General features: G+C 38.9%; 1 protein-coding gene across 4 annotated transcripts; it reads right to left on the minus strand.

The window, feature by feature from the left end:
- On the minus strand, positions 1–19,475 carry ARPP19 (cAMP regulated phosphoprotein 19). Of its 4 annotated transcripts, none has more exons than XM_032417359.1 (4): positions 19,425–19,475; positions 19,141–19,195; positions 7,615–7,737; positions 1–2,542 (listed from the first exon to the last, which is right to left on the minus strand). In XM_032417359.1, the coding sequence occupies exons 2-4, from the start codon at positions 19,183–19,185 to the stop codon at positions 2,372–2,374; spliced, it is 339 nt and encodes a 112-aa protein (XP_032273250.1). In that variant the 5' UTR covers positions 19,186–19,195; positions 19,425–19,475; the 3' UTR covers positions 1–2,371. The 4 variants fall into 4 exon arrangements, with proteins under 4 accessions (XP_032273250.1, XP_032273251.1, XP_032273253.1 ...); XM_032417360.1 differs by having other exon boundaries at positions 19,430–19,466; XM_032417362.1 differs by lacking the exons at positions 19,141–19,195; positions 19,425–19,475 and adding an exon at positions 18,703–18,842.
- Positions 19,476–23,302: the final 3,827 nt, after the last annotated feature.

Here is a 23,302-nt window from a genome sequence, read left to right on the forward strand (position 1 = left end):
GACAATCAACAGTATTTTATTTTGGGCACTTACTCAGTATTTCACAGATCCTCAACAAGTTTTGAGGTAGGTTAAATATCAGCATTGTATTTTACAAATAAAACTTAGACAGAGGTTATACCACTTGTTGCAAACCACAGCAGGAGTCCTATCATGGTCAGGAATAACATGGTCTCTGTGATCTTTCAAATTAATCATCTCTAATGTGTAAATTTAATGTTGACAGCTTGCAAATATTCACCAAAAAAAAAAAAAAAAAAGACTAGACATTACACAAATTCTACTTCGGGGTATTTCCTAATTCTTAAATGGATCCTACAATGATTATACATATTGTGGAATAATCTACTTGCTCCCATCACAAATATATTTATATATAACTGATCCTTAAAATTACAAACTAGAACATTACTGACTTCATTGATTTTCTGCCTTTTGGGGTGGGTGGAACAGGAAGATAATCAGCAAGCCTTACTCAGAGTGCTAGGCAGCCTGTAAGTGCAGGTGCTATGCTCAAGGCCCCATTTACAATGATTTGGAGTCACAGGAAAGCAAGTATACAGATGGAGCCAAGACCTAGAAAAAAATGCCTGGATCCAAAAAGAGGGGAGGGCCCGTGCAAGTCAAAGACAAAGAAAAAAATACTATCATCTCAGGCTACTGATCTTCATTGTCATGCTATAGCATTATATCACCTATGGGAAGAGCTCTTAAAAGAATAGTAAATGTATCCTGATAAAGTCTGTTAATTAAAATTCTTACTAACTAGATAAACCACAAGTAAAATTAAATTGATTATTTTATTAAAGTGACATCTATAGAAGTAAATTATCTAAATATTTTAATATGAGTATGTTCCACCTACCACATAAATGACTCTAAGTGTCACAAGTATAATTCACTTAGCTTACTTAAAATTATTTACCAGAATTCAGCTCATCCTGACATGGGTTCCTGGGCCAGTCTTCTCAAGTATTTGTTTCAGTAAAAAGTTCCTTTTATTTAAACAAGTGTCAAATATTAGTAATAATACAGGATTAAGAGTGGTTAATTAACAACTGAGAAATTATAAGAAAAACATCATTCTGTTATAAAATATAGCATTCAGCAGAGCAAATTTCAAGAGTGAGGATATACACCTATGCTTCTGAATAGACTAAACAGCACAGCCGAACACGATTTGAGTCAAAGAAGCAAGAAAAAAAGGAGGGAGGGGCCACAGGAGGCAGAGTATCGAAGCCTTTTATTCTAGTGTCCCCCAAATTGACTGTGGAAGTAAAAAGTTTCTACATTAAAAAAGTTTATATAAATTACATGAATTGCAATTTTCATAAAAGTCAAAATGAAAATGTTCTGCATAGGACAAAAGATATGCCTAAGCAACATATCATATCTGCACAAGGCCACTGAATGTCATGGATATTAATAACAAATGAAAAAGCTTAAGTCTATGACAGACTAAGCAAAGATTTGTTTGGTATTCTATAAGCCCAAGATTGTAAACTACTCTTACTATACAAAAGCTCTAATGACATACAGAGTTTTGTGTAGGAACTCTTGTGCTTCTGGTTGGCACATCATCTACTTTTTAATATGTGAAATTAATACAGACATTTGTGAGAGGTTGTGCAAAACTATTGTATTTACAAAAATGGCACAAAAGTGAATTCAACAGTCGATGCACATGCACACTTCATTCACATCTTCAACAAAAGATACTCTAACACTACAGAACTGAGTAAGAATACTAGCTTCAACGGCAGCTGTTAAGCACTAGAGTCACATAAGTTACACCAGAATGGGCAAATATTGCCCAAGTAAAATTCTATTGTTAAAGCTGAAACAGGTTTAAGGCCATTCAAGTTCAAGCACAGAGAAACAAATCTTTCAGAGCCCCATCTATTTTTGTTTGAAGAGTGTGATCTTCCTTCCAACTTGTGGTCTTAAACTTGTTTTACAAAATCCAAAAGGAAAATACAGAAGAAATCAATACAATAGAGGTTATATTAAATAAGAGTAACATACAAAGCTATAATTAAGATGAATTAAAGAAAGCCAAAATATTACAATTGTAAAACTTGCTTGTTACTTGTTGAATCAGTCCTACACTAGAAGTTAGGTAATATATACAATTATTTTCAAGTAGATTACTTTATGTTGCTCTAACATGTTCTCTTTATCAGTGCACTGTTAAAACTAATCAAAACTCTACACACGTATATTCCCTTACAATAGCAGCACACACTACCGCTACCTGCAAAGCTGTCATTCTCAAATGACTTGGTGAATGAAAGGAAATAAAAAGCAGAGAAGTAACATATTAAGGAGAAATAATGGGAATTAGAAGATTCATGCAGTTCAGCTCTTTTAATCAGCCAGCCAGCTTGCTAGCAACAAGGGATGGTTTCCGTTGAGGAAGGTCCTGTGGAGTGGGAATGTGGTCACCAGTGACCTCTGTCTTATCCGGAGCTGCAGTAGGAAGCTGCTTGTTCTTCATTTTGGCTTTAGCCATGTTGTAATCCCCAGAATCAAAATATTTTTGCTACAAGAAAAAAAAAATTGAGACTGGAATTTAAAACTTTCATATGCAATCATACTGATTAACATGTAGATAAAATAAGTTAATCTAAAAAAATTTAAACATTAATATAGATGAAATAGCAAAGCTTTCATGTACTAACAGAAAAACCAGACTAAAATTCTTGCTTAAATTATTTTGAAAATAAAAACAATCCACCAACTTGCATTTAGGATGTACCACACACTTTCAATTAACCTTGTATTATTACAGGTCCTGATATCTAGGATGAACATTTCTGCAAGGATTTAAAATCATTTACTTGAATTAGAGCAGTTCACTAAAATAAAAATTAAGGTTAAAATATAAATGCTAGGGTAACAGAAGAAATAAACTCATTAGAAATTATCACTTAAAATGCACATCCCTATCCTACACCTCTTGTTTTTCACTGAAGACACTGCCTAAGTACAACTATCACTCTTTTTAGGTGGAGGGATGAATAAAGCAATAATGATACCCTTTTATCGCTAAAATAGAAATTTTAAGGAGAGCTAAAGATCAACCTTAATATAGCTAATCTACATGAGTTATCTGTTTCAGAGTAAAAACAGACAAATTTGCCTGGTTTCTGACTTCCATCTATCGTGTTTAACCTATCTTTACTGAGTGCCTGTTAAGGCACGTCAGAGTCCTGGAGAGAGAGATAAAGAAGCACAACAGTCAAATACTCCACAAACATTATACTATTTTTAGTACACAAGGTGCTATGAGTGCTCAAAGGAGGGTAACCTAACCTTTCTAGGTAGGAAAGAAGGAATAATCCAGAAATGAGATGAGTGCCTCATGGACAAAAGGTGAAGGGAGAAAAAAAAAATTCTCTTTGAGACTTCAGGGGTATCTCATGTGGTAAATAAAGTAGATGAGAATTCACAGCTTAGTCTAAGATTGTTGAGTGGCCTGGGAAAAGGTCTCAGTGGCTGCCTCCCTCAAGGGACTATTCTTTGATAAGCCAGATCAGGCCTAAAGCCAAAGGGCCTAAAGCTAGAAAACTGCTTTTTATGTGTCACTATACATGTAACACACTGAGCAGTAACAAGGGAACGTGGACCAGGTCCTTTTAAGGCCTGCTGCAGCTTTATTTCTGCATGGTTTTTTTGTTTTGTTTTTAAGATTTTATTTATTTGTCAGAGAGAGAGAGAGAGCATGCACACAAGCAGGGACAGCTACAGGCAGAGGGAGAAGCAGGCTCCCTGCTGAGCAAGAAGCCCGATGCGGGACTTGGGATCAAGACCCGAGCGGAAGGCAGACGCTTAACTGACTGAGCCACCCAGGCGTCCCTATTTCTGTATGTTTTAAAATGAGTATAGTGAAAAGAAATCTCAGAACTTCTGAATGTCGTATTAGAGAGTTACTTCTGAAATTTAATAGCTTCTAGGGGAGAACAAAGCAGACTGCCCAATTCTTTACTGAGTCAAAAGCACAAAATTTAGGAATATTTTCCCCAAAGTAATAAAGTTAGTTGCTAATAATACCTATTTTATAGTAAGCAAAAGTTCATCACAAGGGGTTCTCACTTACTTGTTAGGCTACTCTGCATGGGGAAAAGGAATTAAATTTATTTAATGTGGCCAGAGACAAAACTAAAATCAGTGTTTAACAATTATAACTGCTCTAGAGAGAGGAGTGAACTAAATCAACGTCTCACCATAGGACAGACATAGCCTAACAAGGCAATATTAGTTGTCTTCAACAACTTAAAAATTTTGCATTTTAAGTGAAAATCTTTAAAACTTAACAAAACATATTCTGGATCGTCTGGGTGACAAACTTATAAAAGCCTCCTCCCACCCAAATTTAGGAGCCACACTTACATCAGTATTTATAATTGCACTGACACTAAGTGATCACCTAAAGTGACAAACTTTTAAGGCCATGTTTCTTAAAACTGAATCCTTGGGGTGCCTGGGTGGCTCAGTGGGTTAGGCATCTGACTCTGGATTTTGGCTCAGGTCATGATCTAGGGTCATGAGATGGAGCCCCGCATCAGGCTCTGTGCTCAGTGCAGAGTCTGCTTGTCCTTCTCCCTCTGTCCCCCACCCCCACGCGTGCTCTTTCAAATAAATAAATCTTAAACAACAACAAAAACTGAATCCTCAGTTTTTCTGGGGCTTCACAAATTCCACAAATATGAAAAAATATGGGCCAGACTGCTTCTTGATATCCCTCCCAGTTTTAACAGTCTGTATGTTACAATATACAAGCTACACTGTGAAAAGCCTAAAATAGATGTAATAACATTAATAAGTACAGTAAAACAAAGAGGGACTAAATATAAGTATCTAATCAACCCTCCCAAATGAAGAAGAAACTGTTTAAAGATACTAAGGTAACTTAAAGACTAAAACCCAAGACCCTGTGATCCAGACATCTAAAAAATAAATAAAAACCCTTTTAAAATAGTAAGAAATGATATAGCTGAATGTAAGACTTCATTTCCCTAATATAAAAGTGCTTATTCACTGACATTTTGGTATAATGCAAAATCATCCAAGAGTTCCCTTCTCAAATTCTATATAATTATTTCTTGATTCAAGCAGCATTTTCTCTTTCCCAACTATTTACAGTACCAACTCCAAGATACAATGTTTATAAATTCTGACTTAAAGATACTTAAAAAGCCATAGTGAAGCTAGAGGAAAATTACAAAGACAACAGCCCAAATGTTGGAAGAAAGCTTGTTAGCATAAATTGTGCTAGAGATTAGCAAAGGAAAGAAGTTTCCTAAACACTTAATAATCAAATCCAAGTAATAATTTAATAGAGATGATTACATAATTTATTTCATAACTAAAACCACACCATAGGACCATTTCAAAATTAGACTAGATATAAATACATTCTACATAACTATATTGGTAATGAACATGTTTCTCATTCTGCTTTTCTATTTACACCCTATGTTACATTATCTTTGTAATAATGCTTTTATTTTTTTTTAAATTTTATTTATTTGAGAAAGAGAGAGAGAGATAGCAACAGAGATAGTGAGAGAGCACACAAGCAAGGGAGAGAGGAAGAAGCAGGCTCCCGGCTGAGCAGGGAGCCCGACGTGGGGCTCGATCCCAGGACCCCAGGTTCATGACCTGAGCCAAAGGCAGCCGCTTAACTGACTGAGCCACTCAGGTGCCCCTCAGAGGTTTTGTCTTTATATATCTGGTATAATTCCTACCTGCCATCCTAGTATTTCAAAGCTGTGAACATTATTCTTTCATATAAAACAAAAAAATTCTGGGGGCGCCTGGGTGGCTCAGGCATTAATAGGCTGCCTTCAGCTCAGGTCATGATCCCAGGGTCCTGGAATCAAGCCCCACATCGGGCTCTCTGCTCGGCAGGAAGCCTGCTTCTCCCTCTCGCACTCTCCCTGCTTGTGTTCCCTCTCTCGCTGTCTCTCTCTGTCGAATAAATAAATAAAATCTTCAAAAAAAAAAAACAAAAACATTCTGTATTTTACCACTTCTAAAAATAAGTTTTTATCTATTTATTTTTAATTCTGTTAGAATTTTTATTAGGTGAGCTTTATTTTTTTTTTTTAAAGTAACCTCTACCCCCAACATGGGGCTCGAACTCATGACCTGGAGATCAAGAGTCACATGTTCTACCGACTGAGCCAGCCAGGTGCCACGTTACCATACTCTCTTGGTATAAAGAAAAAGAGTGTATGATTTCACTTACATGTGGAATCTAAAAACAGTAAACTCATAGAAATGGCAGAATGTGGTTGCCCGGGGCTGTGGGATGGGGGAAATAGGGAGATACTGGTCAGAAGGCACAAACTTTCAATTATATGATGAATAAGTTCCAGGGATCTAATGTACAGTAAGTTAACAATATTGAATTGTATACTTGACAGTTGCTGTGAGAGTAAAGCTTTAATGTTTTCACTATAACAACAAAACGGTAATTATGTGAGGTAAGGGATGTGTTAACTAACCTTACTGGTAAGCATTTCACAACATGTATGGGTATCAAATCATCACAGTGTACACCTTAAACTTACACAATGTTATGTCAATAGTATCTCAATAAAGCTGGAAAAAACTATCCTTTTGCAATTTGATTTGAGAAAATAATCCATATATAACCATAGCCAAAACCTATACATATAAACATACATGTACATATGGATATGTGTTTATTAACCAAATAGCAGATACCAGTATGTTCAAGGTATTTATTAAAGGAAAAACATGATTTGGCACCTGATTCAATTAACAGTTCTCTTCATCTTTCCTTGTTCCCTGTGTGGTAAATCATTTAAATGTACTTTAACCAAAGATGGAGTCCTTTAATTTTTTTACAAAGGGGTTAGAAAAGAAAACCTAAGGAACGAACAAGTAGCATTATCTCAACTCAGACCTCATTATTAAGCAATAATGGTTTCTACCTCACAAAGAAGTAAGATTTTGAAAAAATGTTTTCGGTAATATGAACTATTAAAATTACCATGCATAAATTGTATTAGAGTAACTCTGTAAAATGTATTATGTAAAGGAGATAATAAGCTCTGCTTTTATAAGCGACCATTTCATCCAGACAAAAAATATTTTTAGTCTTTGCATGGAAATCATCTTTAAAACAGGTTAAAGTTAAAAAAAAAAAATATGGGCAGAAGGGTATATACCAGCTTCTGGATAGTCGCTGCTTTCGAAAAGAAGGGGGGGAAGGATATATATACACACATTTGGTAGGTTTCAACTGCATCTACAACATTTTCTTTCTTACAAAGATAAAACTGAAGTAAATATGGCAAAATATTAACATACTAAATCTGGGTGGTGGGTACACAGGTTCTGCTCTATTACTATCCGTACTTTCTACATGCTTCAAACAGTTTAAAGTGATGAGCTGTTCATTCTTATCATACATATTTATACAATAACCAGTATAAAATATTGGAAAAATTATATACGTCTCTCTATATATCTGTATCTGGTAAGGTACAGAGTTATATATAAACAGACACCCATTTCATAATTGCAATCGCACTGAGTTCATAGGGTTTAAGCATTTGAAGATTACACATGAGAACTTACCCCCTTCTGTAATCGTTTCCTTAAGAAATCTGAACCTCCAGGCTTTTGTCCCAGATGAGGATACCTTGCTTTTAATTTTGCTTCTTCAGCTTTCTCTGGACTAGTCACTTTATCTTCCATTTCCTGAAATAATTTAAAATAAATTACTTGTCTATTCCAATTCACTTTTATTTAAAATAATTAGCCTTTTAATATCTGGATACTGACTTTAGTTGTCGAGTGCCAAATAATGCAGCATCTGACTAAGAAATCAAGCACAGAAGCTTTTAAAACATCTCTGTCTTGTTTTTCAAATGATCCATGTGATAGCTCTATTATAGCTGTGATGCATGTGTACACCCCACACACTGGATAAAAATATCAAGATAACTCAGCTCTGAAATCTTGCTTGCCATTACCTTCCAGTCATGTATAATACATTTATAGTTAGTCACCTTCCATGGAACTCATCAGCTCTTTGCCTATATTTAGAGAACCATCGTCATACTGTTAAAATACAAAAAAAAGATCTGATCTCCTGTTAATGCAAATTCATGTATGATTGGAAGCTCTGAGATTCTTTAATAGGAATTAGCAACAGCTTATTTACCAGGAGGTTTTCCCTAACTCAATATAGAAGACCTTGGTTATTTTTATTTTTTTAAAAGAATTTATTTCTCTTAAGTTATCTCTACACCTAACATGGGGCTCAAGCTCACAACCCCGAGATCAAAAGTCGCACGCTCCACCGACTGAGTCAGCCAGGCACTCAGCCTCGGTATTTTTAAAGAAAAACATCTTTGTCAACCTTCATATTAGTGTATATTATTCCCTAATTTCTCCCCATATTTAATGACAAATACTGCTCATGCCAAAGGTCCCATTCTGTAACGTATCAAAATGTGTTTTCTGACCAAATGACTGTCAATATTTTAAGGCTATTAACTTTTTTCTTTTAAAAGATTTTATTTATTTGAGAGAGCAACCAGGAGCCGGGAGGGGGGCAGAGGGACAAGCAGACTCCCCGCTGAGCACAGAGCTTGACATGGGGCTCAATGCTAGGACCCTGAGATCATGACCTGAGCCGAAGTCAGACGCTTAACCAACTGAGCCACCCAGATGCCTTTTTTTTTTTTTAGTAAGCTCTACAACCAACGTGGGGCTTAAACTCATGACCCCAAGATCAAGAGTTGCAGGTTCTTCCGACTGAACCAGCCAGGTGCCCCAGGCCTATTCACTTTTTTTTTTTTTTTTTTAAAAACATATAAATTTACTTAATACAAATTTTATGTCATACAGGAGGCTTCATAAGGATGAAGACCAAAGATGGTTAAACCTGATTTTTATTCTAAGTTTAATCAAAAGTAGAGAGAAAATGAAAAAAATACGATCGGACAAAAAGGAATATGAGATGAAAGTGGTAAATAGAGGAAAACAGCAAGGCCTATTTCTTCAGTCTTCTCAGTGTCCCTCTATCTCCGATTATAGGGAAGGCACCTCTCATCTGAGGATCTAATGACCTGCTTCAGGGGAAGATCAAAAAGTCCTTCCTGCACATACCATTTCTCAAATTCCTTCAGCTTATAATATCCAATATCCCAAGGTGCCATATTTTGGGGCAGCATGTCCTAAACCCCGTCATTCCCCCATTTGAAACTTTCCCAAGAAGTTTCACGGTCCAAAAACTGAGTTGGTAGATTATCCCATAACCCACTGAATCAGTCTCAGTCCTGGGAATAGGTCAGTCCTTTCAAATAGTTATGTCTCATTTCAGGACATGGTGGTATACCCCCTACATTAGGTGTCTATACAGTATGATTGCTCATACCACTGGCATCTAAGAAGGGACATTTTTCTTGCACTGACTTTTTTCAGTTTTCCCAAGATCCCATCTACAGACTCTGGAGTGATCGCAGAGTCCTAGCCATCCCTTCATGGTCAACAGAAACTATTTGTCAAGTTGAAAGAGGTCCTGTCTCTTCCCCTTATTCTTTCTCCTCTTCTCAACTCTTCATTCCCCCTTTCATGTGTATATGGTCCCCGCCTGCAGGTTAGGGCAGCAGGGCCGAGAGGCAGAGCCCACTCGAGCCTACTCACTTTTAACACCAGTTTTGATTTGGTCTACTTTTTTCCCAAGAGCCATATTTTATAGGGGAGCAGTGTTTATCACTTTATGGTAAGTACTGAAGAATGAATGAATCAAGAAAAACAAAGTTTCCCTGATAGGCAATGCTGAAGCGCACCTTCCAGCTAATGGACTCATTTCTGCATACCAGCTAGGCAAAATCACATACCTCTGCATATCTAAATTCTTCCAAGTTATTTAGGGATGTCAAAAATAAATGAATATCCATAATTGCCAAGCCTTCTGTTCCTGTACAGCAAGCAAATCATTTATGCCCAAAATGACTTAGGATTTTTGCATGCATTTTCCTCAAAGTTATATTCATACATGCTTTATAATCAGCTCTGTTCAGCTTATACATCGTCAATATTTCATCTTGACCAGCTTCCTCATGTGTTAGTACATCTTCTCATTTTTAGTCTTGGAGTATTCTGAGATTAAAGCTGCTGCTGCTGTCAAATACACTTTTTCTATGGGGCTTCCTTTATATGTATGCTCCCTTCTGCTTTAAGTGTTCTACCTTCCTTTTATGCTACAGTTCCATGCATCTATTTAGATTTTCAGTCTCTTTAAGTGGTCACATCACTCACTTGATATACACAAAATTCAACTAGGTATGCTCTGCCAGAGATAGAGACTCTAAATAGTATCAGTGATTCTGCCAGTCATTCCATTCAAGAAGAGTATGCCCCAGAGAGAGCTCAAGTGTGAGGTGTGTGATGCAAACCTGCTATTCCCATGATGACCTCAATCCTGGGTCTCTTTCAGAATTTAAGTGTATCAATGTTTTGTTTATCATTCTAGTATTAAAAAACAGCCCCTACAAGTCTACCACCTCAGCTGTCAATCAACTGAAGAATCAGCCCAGACACCTGTTCAACCATTAGATTAAAAAAGTGACTATTCTTCCTATTAAGAATTGATGGGGCTGTCTCCACTATGATTATGACTTCATTGGGGTTTTTCAAGAGTGATTTTAGTTATATGCGATTCCTGCCTTACTAACTTTAGAATCTAACCCCTATGTAATATGTAAGGTAGGACTATACTGTATTCATCACAAAAGCTAAAGAAATAATATAAATTTAAGGTTACTAGTTTAGTGCAGGAAGGCAGGCTGGAGTTTCTCTTCAGTGGCTCGGCTTTCACTGTAGTTATCCGCTGTAGGTCCAGCTGTATTGACAGCGGTGCTACTTAGGGGAACTGGGAGAAGGAACCTATTCTTGGGTCCCCCTATACAGTTGTTTTATAAATTGGTTAACATTAAATTTGGATGTTAGTTGAAAAGGACTGTAACTTGATTACAGCCTTTGAGTCCTCCCACATTCAAATTAAAGGGTGTTAGCAGAGTCCTACATTTCCACTAAAACCATCCAGCTTTCTTGGGCCTGGGAAATAAAGGCTCTCCACTTCCTTTGTTTGAGTTGACTTATCAGTTCTCTATTTGTAAGAGAAAATCCTTAAAGTTTCTGGTATAAGGGTAGCAACTTTCCCTAATTTCCAGTGTTTCTGCAGGTTTCCCTCATTTAAGAGAGGGAAAGAAAGTTGTACACAATATACCACTGTACCTGGCATTCCCTTATTTTCTAAATAAGGAATATATTCATGTATATGTTTACATATAATATTAAGCATGTTCAATTAAATCAAAATAGTTTACTATAAAAAATGTTTTGGGCAACAGCATCTACAGAAGAAACTATCATTTAGATTTAGAATGGATTTATAATATGTCCTAGAAAAACAAATTAATCCTTGAACTTTCTTGCCAAATATGCAGCACAAGAGCAAATGTCTGCTAGCTCCAACTTTGTAGCTGGATTCAGAATTTCAGCTGCGTTTAACACCAAAAGGGGGGAAAATATGACCAAAGCTACACTTTTAAAACACAGTACATACCATCAAGACACCTAGGATACTTTTCATGGATCATACGGAAACATTCTTAACTTTTTGCAAATGTACAGTTATAAGACCTTACTGATAAGGAAGTTGAAATGCTTGGACCTTGTAGAGTGAAGTATAAATAACATGTCAGGTGGCAGACTGTGTCCATTGGCATTCAGTCCACACTTACCCTTCTTTAAAACACTCCCCTAAATCACTATAGTTAGAAGCCTGAAGCTACACTTCCCAGACTGAATTCCTATTAGGTTCTGCCCATGACACCTACAACCGATTCAAAGAAATGGGAGAAAGAATCCACTCTCATGGTGAGGAGCCACCAACAATGTGAAGATGAGCAGTAGCCCAGGAGCTCCTGCAGAGGGGCATCAAGCAGATAATCAGGGGCTACTGCAGCTGCCACATGACAGTATGCACAGAGGATGCTGAGCTCAGAATAGTGCTCACTTGTGCAGAATCAACAGCTTTCTGCAATTCCTCACCTCTAGAAACAATATCATCTTCCCCCTTTATTCCTTCACCCTTCTTCTAATAATTTGAATTCTAATTCCCTAAATCACGTCCCTTTCTGTGTAAAATACTCAAAGTGGTTTCTACTCTCCAGACAGGACACTAGTTGATAAAATCAGGTAAAATAAGCAATTCATCCCTATGGTCATGTTAAAAAAAGCAAAAGGGCACACAGAACTTGGTGTGATTCCATGTTTCTGGACATCCTTTAAAGTAATTCCTAAACATTTATTTCAGCTAGAATGAAAATAAACCTTGAAAAAGGCCTGAGATTTAGAAGTAATAGCAAAGAAATTGGCATACATTAATGTATACTGACAAGTCACTTTAATAATTTTCCCAACTTCGCTGAGATATAATTGACACATTAGCTTTTCAAATTTTAATGTCTTAATATATGAGGTTAAAAACAAAACAAAAGGGGAGCCTGGCTGGCTCAGCTGGTAGAGCATGTGACTCCTGATCTCAGGGTTATGGGTTTAAGCCCCATGCTGGGTGTAGAGATTGCTTAAAAAAAAAAAATCTTAAAAAAAAAAAAAAGCCTCAAAATATTTAAAGCAAAAATTGACAGAATTATAGTAACAACTGACAAGTCAATCAGCATAGGAGATTTCAACACAGTTTCCTCAGTAACTGATAGGTGAAAAAGAAAAAGTAGTCAAGATACCAGATTTTATTTCTGTACCCAACAGCTAGGAAATATGTATTCTTCTCAAGCACAAATGGAAAAATTGATGAAGTACTAGGCTATAAAGCAAGTCAACCATTTTCATCCAGATCACCATCTATGACTATAATTCATAAGATTAAAAGTCAATAGGGGCTCCTGGGTGGCTCAGATGGTTAAGCGTCTGCCTTCGGCTAAGGTCATGATCCCAGGGTCCTGGGATCGAGCCCCATGTCTGGCTCCTGGCTCAGCAAGGTGCCTGCTTCTCCCTCTGCCTCTCCCCCTGCTCATGCTCTCTCTCTCTTTCTGTCTCAAATGAATAAATAAAATCTTAAAAAAAAAAGACAATAATAAAAATATTTATATATCCCTACTATTTGGAAATTAAAATATATTACTAAAATAGCTTAACTCATTAAAACTGCAATGTGTATGAACTTAAAAAACTACATTACTGAAATAATTAATGGTTAAAAAAAATAATGGGAATAAAAAAACACATGGAACTCACTAATAATAAAAATTCTATACTAACCAAACTTGTAGGATACAACAAAGGTCTCCCAAAGGGCTTATATTTAAAGAAGAAAACGATGGGGCACCTGGGTGGCTCAGTCTTTAAGCGTCTGCCTTCGGCTGGGGTCATGATCCCAGGGTCCTGGGATGGAGCCCCACATTCAGGCTCCCTGCTCGGCGGGGAGCCTGCTTCTCCCCCGCCCACTCCCCCTGCTTGTGTTCCCTCTCTCGCGGTCTCTCTCTCTGTCAAAAAAATAAATAAAATCTTTAAAAAAAAAAAAAAGAAGAAAACGAAAACTCGATGAGCTATGTATCCAACGTTAGTAAACAAAGAAGGGAACCCAAACAGAATAGGAGAAAATAAAAAGAAGTTAATGAAATAAACAGATACAATAGAAAGGATCAACAAAATAGGGAAATGATAAGCTTAACCAGGAAGTATTTTTAAAAATTCAAATCTGTTTTCAAAATTTAATCCTCCAAGAAACTTTTATGTTATACAGCAATTCTACTACTTTGTAGAATAGATGCTAGAATGTGAGTGGATTCACTCACCTAAGTGGTTCCTATGCTCATAACACCTTTGGTGGGGAGAAGTGTAGAAGGGCCATTAGAATTCTGGAACATTTACTCTGGCTACAAATTGGGAAACCAGAAACCCAGGATTACCATGACAAAGATATATGCTTATCATGTACAAAACAAAAAAAACAACTAAAAACAATATTTTAAATGAGGGTTATCCTCGACAAGTACATAAATTTATCTTCATTGTATACTCTACACCTAGCACACAGCCTAATATTGTTAGGCACTTGTTTTGTGAACTAGTCTATTGAAATTCATTAGATATCCTTTTTGTAAGTAGGTGGGGCATAAAGAATAAAAACATACAGAAAAAAGAACATTCAAAAAATTAGGGATTATGTAGTCTGTCATGGACTGCTAATAAATCTGAATGATTGATACCACTTTTCAGACTTCAGCAGAGAAGTTACACAGCAACATCAGCAATAAAAATCTGATCACTCTAAGCAAATTCTCCTCTACCTGCTCAGCAATATGTTCACTGATGCACTGACTGATGAATAAATAGAAAAGATTAATGAAAGCCAACAAATCCTTTGGGATATTGCCAGGAAAGTATCAGTACTGTTATCAACCTCTAGGGAAAAGTACTGTGGTCCAATTAAATCCTTGCTACTTGCACAGTGGCTGGCATTTAACAGGTGTTCAATAAAAGCCTACTGAATGAACACAATGTACTCCAATTGTCTCAATAAGGCTAAGAAACTTTCTAAACACCTGACAGTTTCACCATCAGTTCATCTTTGAAATATTTCATGTTATAGTAGCACAGGTTCAGGAATAAAAGCCTAACAAACAACAGAGGCAAGCCTAAAACACTGTTGTAGAGTGTTGCTAAGATAGCAAAGAGAAACGTTTTCAAACTTTTCTGAGGTTTATCTCTAGATTGATAATAATCAATGGTTGCACACAAAGCAGCCAGCAGGTTGTGGTTTAAAAATTAAATTAAAAACACCCTTGAGCTTTTTAGTTACCAAAGGCAGTGTTAAGATAGCCCCAGAAAATGCCAATATTAATGGCAATTCCTTAAAAACTAGGAAAATAGGAAAGCAATTTGTATCCACTCTTTAATGATGACAAATGGAAGTAATTTACACAATATTTCTCTTCCTTTTCTACTACTTGAAAAAGCACCAAGCATTATCTTTTTTTTTTTAAAGATTTTATTTATTGTCAGAGAGAGAGCGAGAGAGATCATGAGCAGGGGGAGCAGCAGGCAGAGGGAAAAGCAGGCTCCCCACTAAGCAAGGAGCCGGATGTGGGACTTGATCCAAGGGCCCTGGTATCATGACCTGAGCCAAAGGCAGGCGCTTAACCAACTGAGCCACCCAGGTGCCCCAACCAAGCATTATCTTTTAAACTGACAAAAATATTTTAGTTGAGAGCCCTACTTGAGTTAGGTTCTTCTAAGACATCTTACTAATTTAACAATCTTGTAATAAAATCTCTAGAAAACCTGCTATTGAGATCTTTTTTTAAAAACTTAAAAACCGGGGCGCCTGGGTGGCTCAGTTGGTTAAGCGACTGCCTTCGGCTCAGGTCATGATCCTGGAGTCCCTGGATCGAGTCCCACATCAGGCTCCCTGCTCGGCGGGGAGTCTGCTTCTCCCTCTGACCCTCCCCCCTCTCATGTGCTCTCTCTCATTCTCTCTCTCTCAAATAAATAAATAAAATCTTAAAAAAATAAAAAAAATAAAAAAAAAATAAAAACTTAAAAACCATAGTATATGTGAAAAAAATATATATATATGCATTCCTCTACTTTCATTCAGATTTCTTAAGTGGGTCTAATCAAAGGTTTTTATATGACTATAGTCTATCCCTCCCCTTTATAAACTGCAGTACAAGCATTGTCATCTGTTTTGAAATAGTACTTCAGAAATGGTTTCAACTGAAAATTTCTGAGAAAAATTCATTCAACCAACATTTTCTGAACAATGAAATGAATGGAATGAATCAGGTTAAGATAGATGCTATGGGAAAATAAATAAATAAAGGAGGGTCCCTGAGCTTAAGATGCTCACAATGAACATAGAATTATGTGTTTTAAGTCTCCACATGCCTCTTCTCACCCCCGGACAAGACCGTACACCAGTCTGACTAAACTTAGTATTATTCAAAGTGGAATTTACAGATGACAGATCCAAGAGGTCTTTGCTAATTTTTTTTTAATGTTTTGTTTTCACTTCAGTGATAATCTAGAAGAAAAAAATATAACCACACACTAGCACATCTGAATTGCCATCTCTAAGTGCTACATGAATTCCATCTCAGCTTTCATTTATGATGACAGAGACTAAGCAGTACTCTGTCCAAGATAATGAGAAAAGAACAGAGCTGAATTTAAAATATAATGATGTATTTTTGACCTTAGAGTTAAATAATCACACAGATTGCTCTTTAAAAAGGAGAACTGAGGGGCGCCTGGGTGGCTCAGTTGGTTGGGCGACTGCCTTCGGCTCAGGTCACGATCCGGGAGTCCCGGGATCGAGTCCCACATCGGGCTCCCTGCTCGGCAGGGAGTCTGCTTCTCCCTCTGACCCTCCCCCCTCTCGTGCTCTCTCATTCTCTCTCTCTCTCAAATAAATAAATAAAATCTTTAAAAAAAAAAAAAAAAAAAGGAGAACTGAGTCATCATACAACCAGGGGGGGCATTAACTTGCCATACTCAAAGAGTTCCTACACTTTAACTTAACAATTGCTATCACATTCTCAATACATTGGAAATTTACTTTCAGCAAAATACCATGCCACAATGAATAATTTACACTAATTTTGTTTGTATTTAATTGTTTTAATTAAAAAAAAATTAAAGTAATCTCTACGTCCAGTGTGGGGCTCAAACTCAGGACCCCAGAATCAAAAGTTACATGCTCCACCAACTGAACCTTCCACGTGCCCATTTTAATTTTAAAGGAGTATTAAAGAGATAGATGTTTATATATTTTCATGTTTGTACATAATTCCCAATAAAAAACAGTGGTCTCTACGGTTTTCTTCTCTTAACAAGGGGCACTCAAGAGAAACGGTGACTTAGCTTTTACTCCATGCAGGCTCATCTCTTCACCTTAATTTTTCAGAGGCAATAGGCTACCGTACCATAAAACTATAAAAGGATCTTAGCTGGGGGCGCCTGGGTGGCTCAGATGGTTAAGCGTCTGTTTTCGGCTCGGGTCATGATCCCAGGGTCCTGGGATCGAGCCCCACATTGGGCTCCTGGCTCAGTGGGAAGCCTGCTTCTCCCTCTCCCCCAGCTCATGCTCTCTCTCTCTCAGTATCTCTGTGTCTCAAATGAATAAGTAAAATCTTAAAAAAAAAAAAAAAAGAAAGTATTTTAGCTGAATACTTTGACTTTAATTGAAAGGTCAACTGGGTACACAGAGAATAATCCAATTTTTTAGGTCATCTAACTATTCTTCCAAATAGAAGAAACAGGTGATTTGGCCCATAGGAACACAGAAGTGACTCTGCACATTCTCATGTTTAGGGATGGTATCCATGCTACGGGCACATAACATCTCCAGCCAATCCCTAATTCAAGAAGGGACATTATATTACCCACACACTTTGGTATTAATGACAGTAGCCCTAAAAATCAAAGGACTTGAATTAACTTTTTAGTGTAGACATTCATGAAGAGAAAACATTCAAGACATGTTTAATACTGTTAGGGACAGAATATTAGGCAGTTCCAAGTAAAAGTATTTACACTGTAGAAATCAACACTTTACACTCTGGCAGCACACTAACAAATCTCATAAAAGAAAATTACATAGCACACTATTGTACATGAGAAGTCAAAACAGATTGATTTCCATGTTTAGGACAAGACAGCACAGACAGTTTGTATTTTTTTTCTGGGTTCTTAAATCCCAAGCAATTACGAACACCACGATAAATATTTTTCAGTTAATAAATGACATTTCATGTTACAGTTAAGACTGTAATCTTTAAACTATATATATATGCATGCCCTGAAAGTCCATGTTTTTGTTAAGTGTAAAAAATATCCAACATAATTTTCACTGGAATATTCCCGAATAATATCGTAATTGGCCTATTATTTATGTTATTGCTTTCTTTTTAAAAAATATTCACAATATAACAAAACCATCCAACTGAAGAAAGGTTAACATGGTTAAGAACATATGGAGTGGGTTTGGAACACTAATACACTAAGCAAATTTCCAACCTGATTAGGAGCATGGGTAGAACATTACGCAGAAGCCCTTACAAAGTCCAAGCATTAGGCCAAACCTATTTATGATAATGCCCTCTGATTTTTCAAGAAAAAGTGCTGGTAACTTTCCATCAACAATTTAAGAAACAAGATATCATGGGCCTTTGCAGGCCAGCCACAAGAACCTTGGAGGGTGGGGCAGCAGAAATAATAATGGTGGAAGGGGTAAAGAACTTAGCATAGATAAAAGAGAAGGCCTTAATACTCATAATTTGAATTATACTGATTTGTGGCATATTTTCCTTCAATATTACAAGTGAGTTTAAAAAGTATTCCTGTTTCTACGAAAATCCAGACCAACTAAGTTGGTAAAAATTCCAAGCTTTTGATTTTCAGTCAAGTAAAACCATATGCAGATCGCAGTGGCTCACATTTCTGCGCGGAGACGGCGCTAAATATTGTAAGTTACCTACCTCATTTAAGCCTCACAACAACCATATGAAGTATTATTATTCTTATTTTACAGATGAGGAGACTGAAAACTAAGGACCTGAGCAACTGGTCAAGGTTACACGGCAAACAAAGACGAACTGAAATGCCAACCGAGGGCTAACTCACCGCGCGAACACGAACATGCGGACAATACCAGTAGTTGGAGAGTTAGTTCTCCAAGGGAGAAATAGAACTTCCTACGCAAAGTGAAGCTCACGGAAAAACTTAGGTTCCACGCACAGAAGCTGCTCGTATGGATAGTCGAGTGTAAGGGAAAGCGCGACACACCAAGGCAAGCCTCGGCGAAGACGTGGACGATGTTCAGACGCCCACCACGTTGGCGCTAGGCACCACAGTTCCAGCGGGCAGCAGACGTGGGAGGGAGCTCGGCCGGGAGGGCCGAGGCGCGCTGGCTCCTCCCGCTCTCTGCACCAGGCGCCCCGGAGCCGACCCCGGGCGCGCCCCTCCGCACGCGGCTGGAGCAGGCCGCCCGGCAGGCCCGGCCCCCGGCAGCCTCTCCTCTGGGCCTTCCGAACCCCGGGGCCGCTCCCCGTGCACACTCACCTTCTGCTCCTCCGCGGAGGCTGCCTCAGGGACTTCCGCGGACATACTGCTCCCTCTGAAACGAAACGCCGGGAGAAGATGCGATTACCGGGTGGCCCAGGCCGCCCGGCCGCCGCACCGCCTCAGGCCCGCCCGGCCCCGCTCTCCAAGCGCCCGCTCGGGCCGCCTCCGCCCGCGAAAATGGCCGCCGCCTTATGACGACACGGAGCCTCGCCGCGCTCGGCAGCCGGCTACTGCGGCCCGCCGCGGCCCGGCCGCCCCTCCCGCACCGCGCCCCTACCTACCTTACCCTGCTTCTCTGGCTCTCCGACGCCACAGCACTTCCTTTCTTCCTTCAAAGGTCGCGGCTCGCGCCTCACCTCACATCCGTCTGCCAGATGCTTCCTGGGAATTGTAGTTTATAAGTGGAGCCTCCTCTCCCCGCCGTTTCCTGCCTGTTCCAGGAGCTTTACTCTTTGTGCTTTCCTAGACTCGCCTGGTCCGGTTCTCTTACTCGCTCTCCGCAATGTAGCCATGCATATTTTCTTTGGGGCGCTCCAAAGCTCTGTGCTGCTTCCCTCCACAAGTCTCTCCCCGCTCCGCTTTGCCTACTTAACCGTATTCATTCACATCTCCCATTCTGCGCCTCAGGCTTTTCTCGAGCCCCTACCCTAGGTCAGGTCACATCTCTCTCTCTATAGCTCCCCAGCAACACACACTGTATCATTAAACATTAATTGTTTTGATTACTCTATTAATGTCACCTTTCCAGCTCAGATAAGCCACATCAGGGCAGGGACCTCGTCCATATTTGCTTATATTTCATTCCCAGAGCCCAGCATGTCCTAGATGTTCAATAAATATCTGACGAAGGAATTAAAATTCCATTCATTTGCTTACTCCCGGGGGTTCACTCCTACAACTTTACTGAAACCCCTGGCACCAAACTCATCCAATGACTTTCTTAATTACCATATCTGTTGACTTTACATTTAATCCTCATTCTAATTGACATCTGAATAGCTACTGGCAATGAAGTGTCTCTCAAGAAACTTGGAAATAAGATTGCCCTCTAAGAGTTAAACTAGTAAACAGCAACAGATAATGAATGCAATTCTGGGGGAATTTGGAAACCATCAAAACATTCAACCAGAGTTTCCTTGGAAGAATCTCAGACAGAAAGAATTGCATTGGGATTGCAACTTGAAAAACAAAGTGTTAAACTGCACTCCTTTCAGAGAAAAGAAGGAAGAGGTTTGTCAGGCAAGCAAGTACTTAGAATACAAGAGTTAAAGAGGCCAACTTTTTGAGGAAGATACCCGTTGAGAGTGCTTTAAGCTGGGCCAGCTGAGAAACATAAGATCAACTATTTGTTCTCATTCCATAATCACGAAGTAACTTAATGAAAATTTGCCATCCCTTCATACAGAACTATAGGGAGAGAGGAGACTGCACTAGTTAGGCTAACTGAAGCTCTAACAGTTGTACTTCTATTAATAAATTGGCATTCTGGTATAAATCTTGTATCAATGTATTTGTGAGCTTGAGTTAAAATCTGAGACCACGTATATAAAAAAATCAGTATATGTGATCTTGGATAAAGAGATTCTGTTCCTGAAAGATAGTGACACTCACATGAAGGCAAGTTTGAATTTCTGGGAGGCTGACTTTGGTCAATGGGGAATTTACAAAGGTCAGTGCCACGTTGTGGGGAACTGAGAAGCCATCCTTCCACAGGTAACAGTCCTCTGCATCATTAACCATGTACCTTAATGTTTAAAATTGCACGCTGATCACCAACATCCTGTTTTTCCAAAACTTATTTCTCTTGACCTCTAGGATACTACTCTATTATTCTCTCCTACTTCTCTGGCCGTTCCTTCTTAATCTCCTTTGTTGAGTCTTTACCTTCTTCTTAATGGGAGGATTCTAACAATTCTGTCCTTGGATCCCCTTCTTTTTCAAGTTTTACACTCTCTAGATCACTTCCACCTCATAGCTTCAAGTGCCATCTATATATTCAGATCAGTGCTGATCAATAGAAATTTCTATGATGATGGAAATATTCTGTATCTCTGCCATCCAAAACAATTGTCACTAGTCAGGAGCAACTGGGTGGCTCAGTCCGTTGAGCCTCCAACTCTTGATCTCAGCTCACTCAGGTCTTAATCTCAGGGTCGTGAGTTCAAGCCGTGTTGGGCTCCATGCTGGTCATGGAGCCTACATTAAAAAAAAAAACAAAAACAAAAAACAAGTAACAGGAGCACCTGGGTGGCTCAGGCGGTTAAAGTGTCCAACTCTTTTTTTTTTTTTTTTAAAGATTTTATTTATTTACTTGAGAGAGAGAGCACGAGCAGGGTGAGGGGCGGAGGGGGAAGCCGACTTCCCACTGAGCAGGGAGCCCAGCACTGGGCTCTATGTTGGGCCTCAATCCCTGGACTCCATCCCAGGACTCCGGGATCATGACCTGAGCTGAAGGCAAACGCTTAATTGACTGAGCCACCCAGGTGCCCTAAAGTGTCTGATTCTTGATTTCTGCTCAGGTCAAGATGCCTGCTTGATTCTCTCTCTCCCTCTGCCCCTCCCCACCCTAAAAAATACAAAAAACAAAAAAGAATTGCCTCTAATTTGACTCTCAAGCTTTTGAGATCTGACTAGTGCAACTGAGAAACTGAATTTTAAATTTTATCTAATTTTAATTAAATTAGCCACAGGGATTAGAATCACTGAGAAACCCTATTAACAGAGATCCTCATTAGGTATGGGGCAAGGTTCAAGTATTTATGTTTAACCAAAGCTCCCCCTGGTGATTCTGATCCACACATGCACAAGATTTTTCAGGCTTGGAACTTGGTAGGTGTAAAAAAAAAGATCAGTGGTCTTTTAGAGGTGTAGGTGCCCTAGCTCAAGAGTTTGTAGGAGCAAAGGAGATAATGTCCCACCCCATCCATTCCTCAAGCAGCTGAGAGAGGAAATCCACCTGCATCATTGCTGATATTGTGGCAAGTATCAAGAACAGAATTCATTTTTTTCCCCTGGGGTGGCTTTTCGCATTGTATTGTCCACAGGGGAGGGGGCCTCCTCCATGTCACCGGAGGTGCTCACAGTTTCTTCAGCCATTCCAAACTGGAGATGTGGGCATGTCGGGCATGTCCCCATCATCTCGGAGGGGCACTGGATAGTTGTAGGGTGTGGCCTGGTTGATCATGGTGGTGTATTTGGTGAAGAGGCTGAGGGTGGGCAGAATTGTAGTGTGGCCCCCAATGGTGAAGGACAAGATCACCACTGGCTCCTTAGCCCAAGCATTCTTGAGGAAGGCTGAGTCTGGCCATCTTGGTTGCAGTGGCAGCGGCACCAGCTCATTCTTTTAAAAGATTTTATTTTTAAGTAATCTCTGAACCCAGTGTGGGGCTCAAACAACCCCAATATCAGGAGTTGCACACTCCACCAACTGAGCCAGCCAGGCACCCCAAGAACAGAATACATTTATGAAAGGAAGATATAGGAAGAGCCTGAAAGATCAACTCAGGAAGCCAAGTGAGATATGGAATGCCCAAAACCCTGAATATAAATGGTGACTTCGTGAGCTAAGCCTAGGGAACAAACATTACCTGAATAAGGTCAGTTAACTGTAAAAGAGAGAGCAGTTTCAAAAACCTCAGTGTTGGAAATGGAACCTAGAAATTGGAGGATGCCACTTCTCTAGGGACTTAGTGAGATGAGATCTTTATATGAACTGAAAGTACAAACAGGGAATGAGTTAAAAAGAATGATGAACAGTGGGGTCTGGAAGAGACTCCACAAACTTTAAACCTTTAAAATTTCTTAAAATGAGGTGCCTGGGTGGCTCAGTTGGTTGGGCATGTGACTCTTGATTTTGGTTCAGGTTGTGATCTTGGGGTCATGGGATTGAGCCCCACATCGGGCTCTGCACTGCTCACTTGGGCGTGGAAGCTGCTTGAGATTCTCTCTCTCCCTCTCCCTCTACTCCTCCAACCCCCCAACCCGCTCTCTCTCAAAATTAAAATCTTTTGAAATATTTACCACAATGTGTTTCTAAAATTTCCCTGAACTTTATTTGCATGCTTCCTGACAGTATACTAAGTTGAATGGCCTCTGAGTGGCTTTAGGACATTTCTTCCTAAAGGCTTTTTTTTAATCCCTAATGATTAATAGGCATTGC

The sequence above is a fragment of the Phoca vitulina genome, unplaced genomic scaffold (assembly GCF_004348235.1).
Source record: "Phoca vitulina isolate PV1807 unplaced genomic scaffold, GSC_HSeal_1.0 scaffold20, whole genome shotgun sequence".
Classification (NCBI taxonomy): domain Eukaryota; kingdom Metazoa; phylum Chordata; class Mammalia; order Carnivora; family Phocidae; genus Phoca; species Phoca vitulina.

Coding starts and splice junctions, on each gene's coding strand:
- ARPP19 (XM_032417359.1), bottom strand. CDS start 19,185: ATGTCCGCGGAAGTCCCTGAGGCAGCCTCCGCGGAGGAGCAGAAG. Junction 7,738..19,140: donor CCTCCGCGGAGGAGCAGAAG/GTGAGTGTGCAC, acceptor AAATTATTTCAG/GAAATGGAAGATAAAGTGAC. Junction 2,543..7,614: donor GGAAACGATTACAGAAGGGG/GTAAGTTCTCAT, acceptor TTTTTCTTGTAG/CAAAAATATTTTGATTCTGG.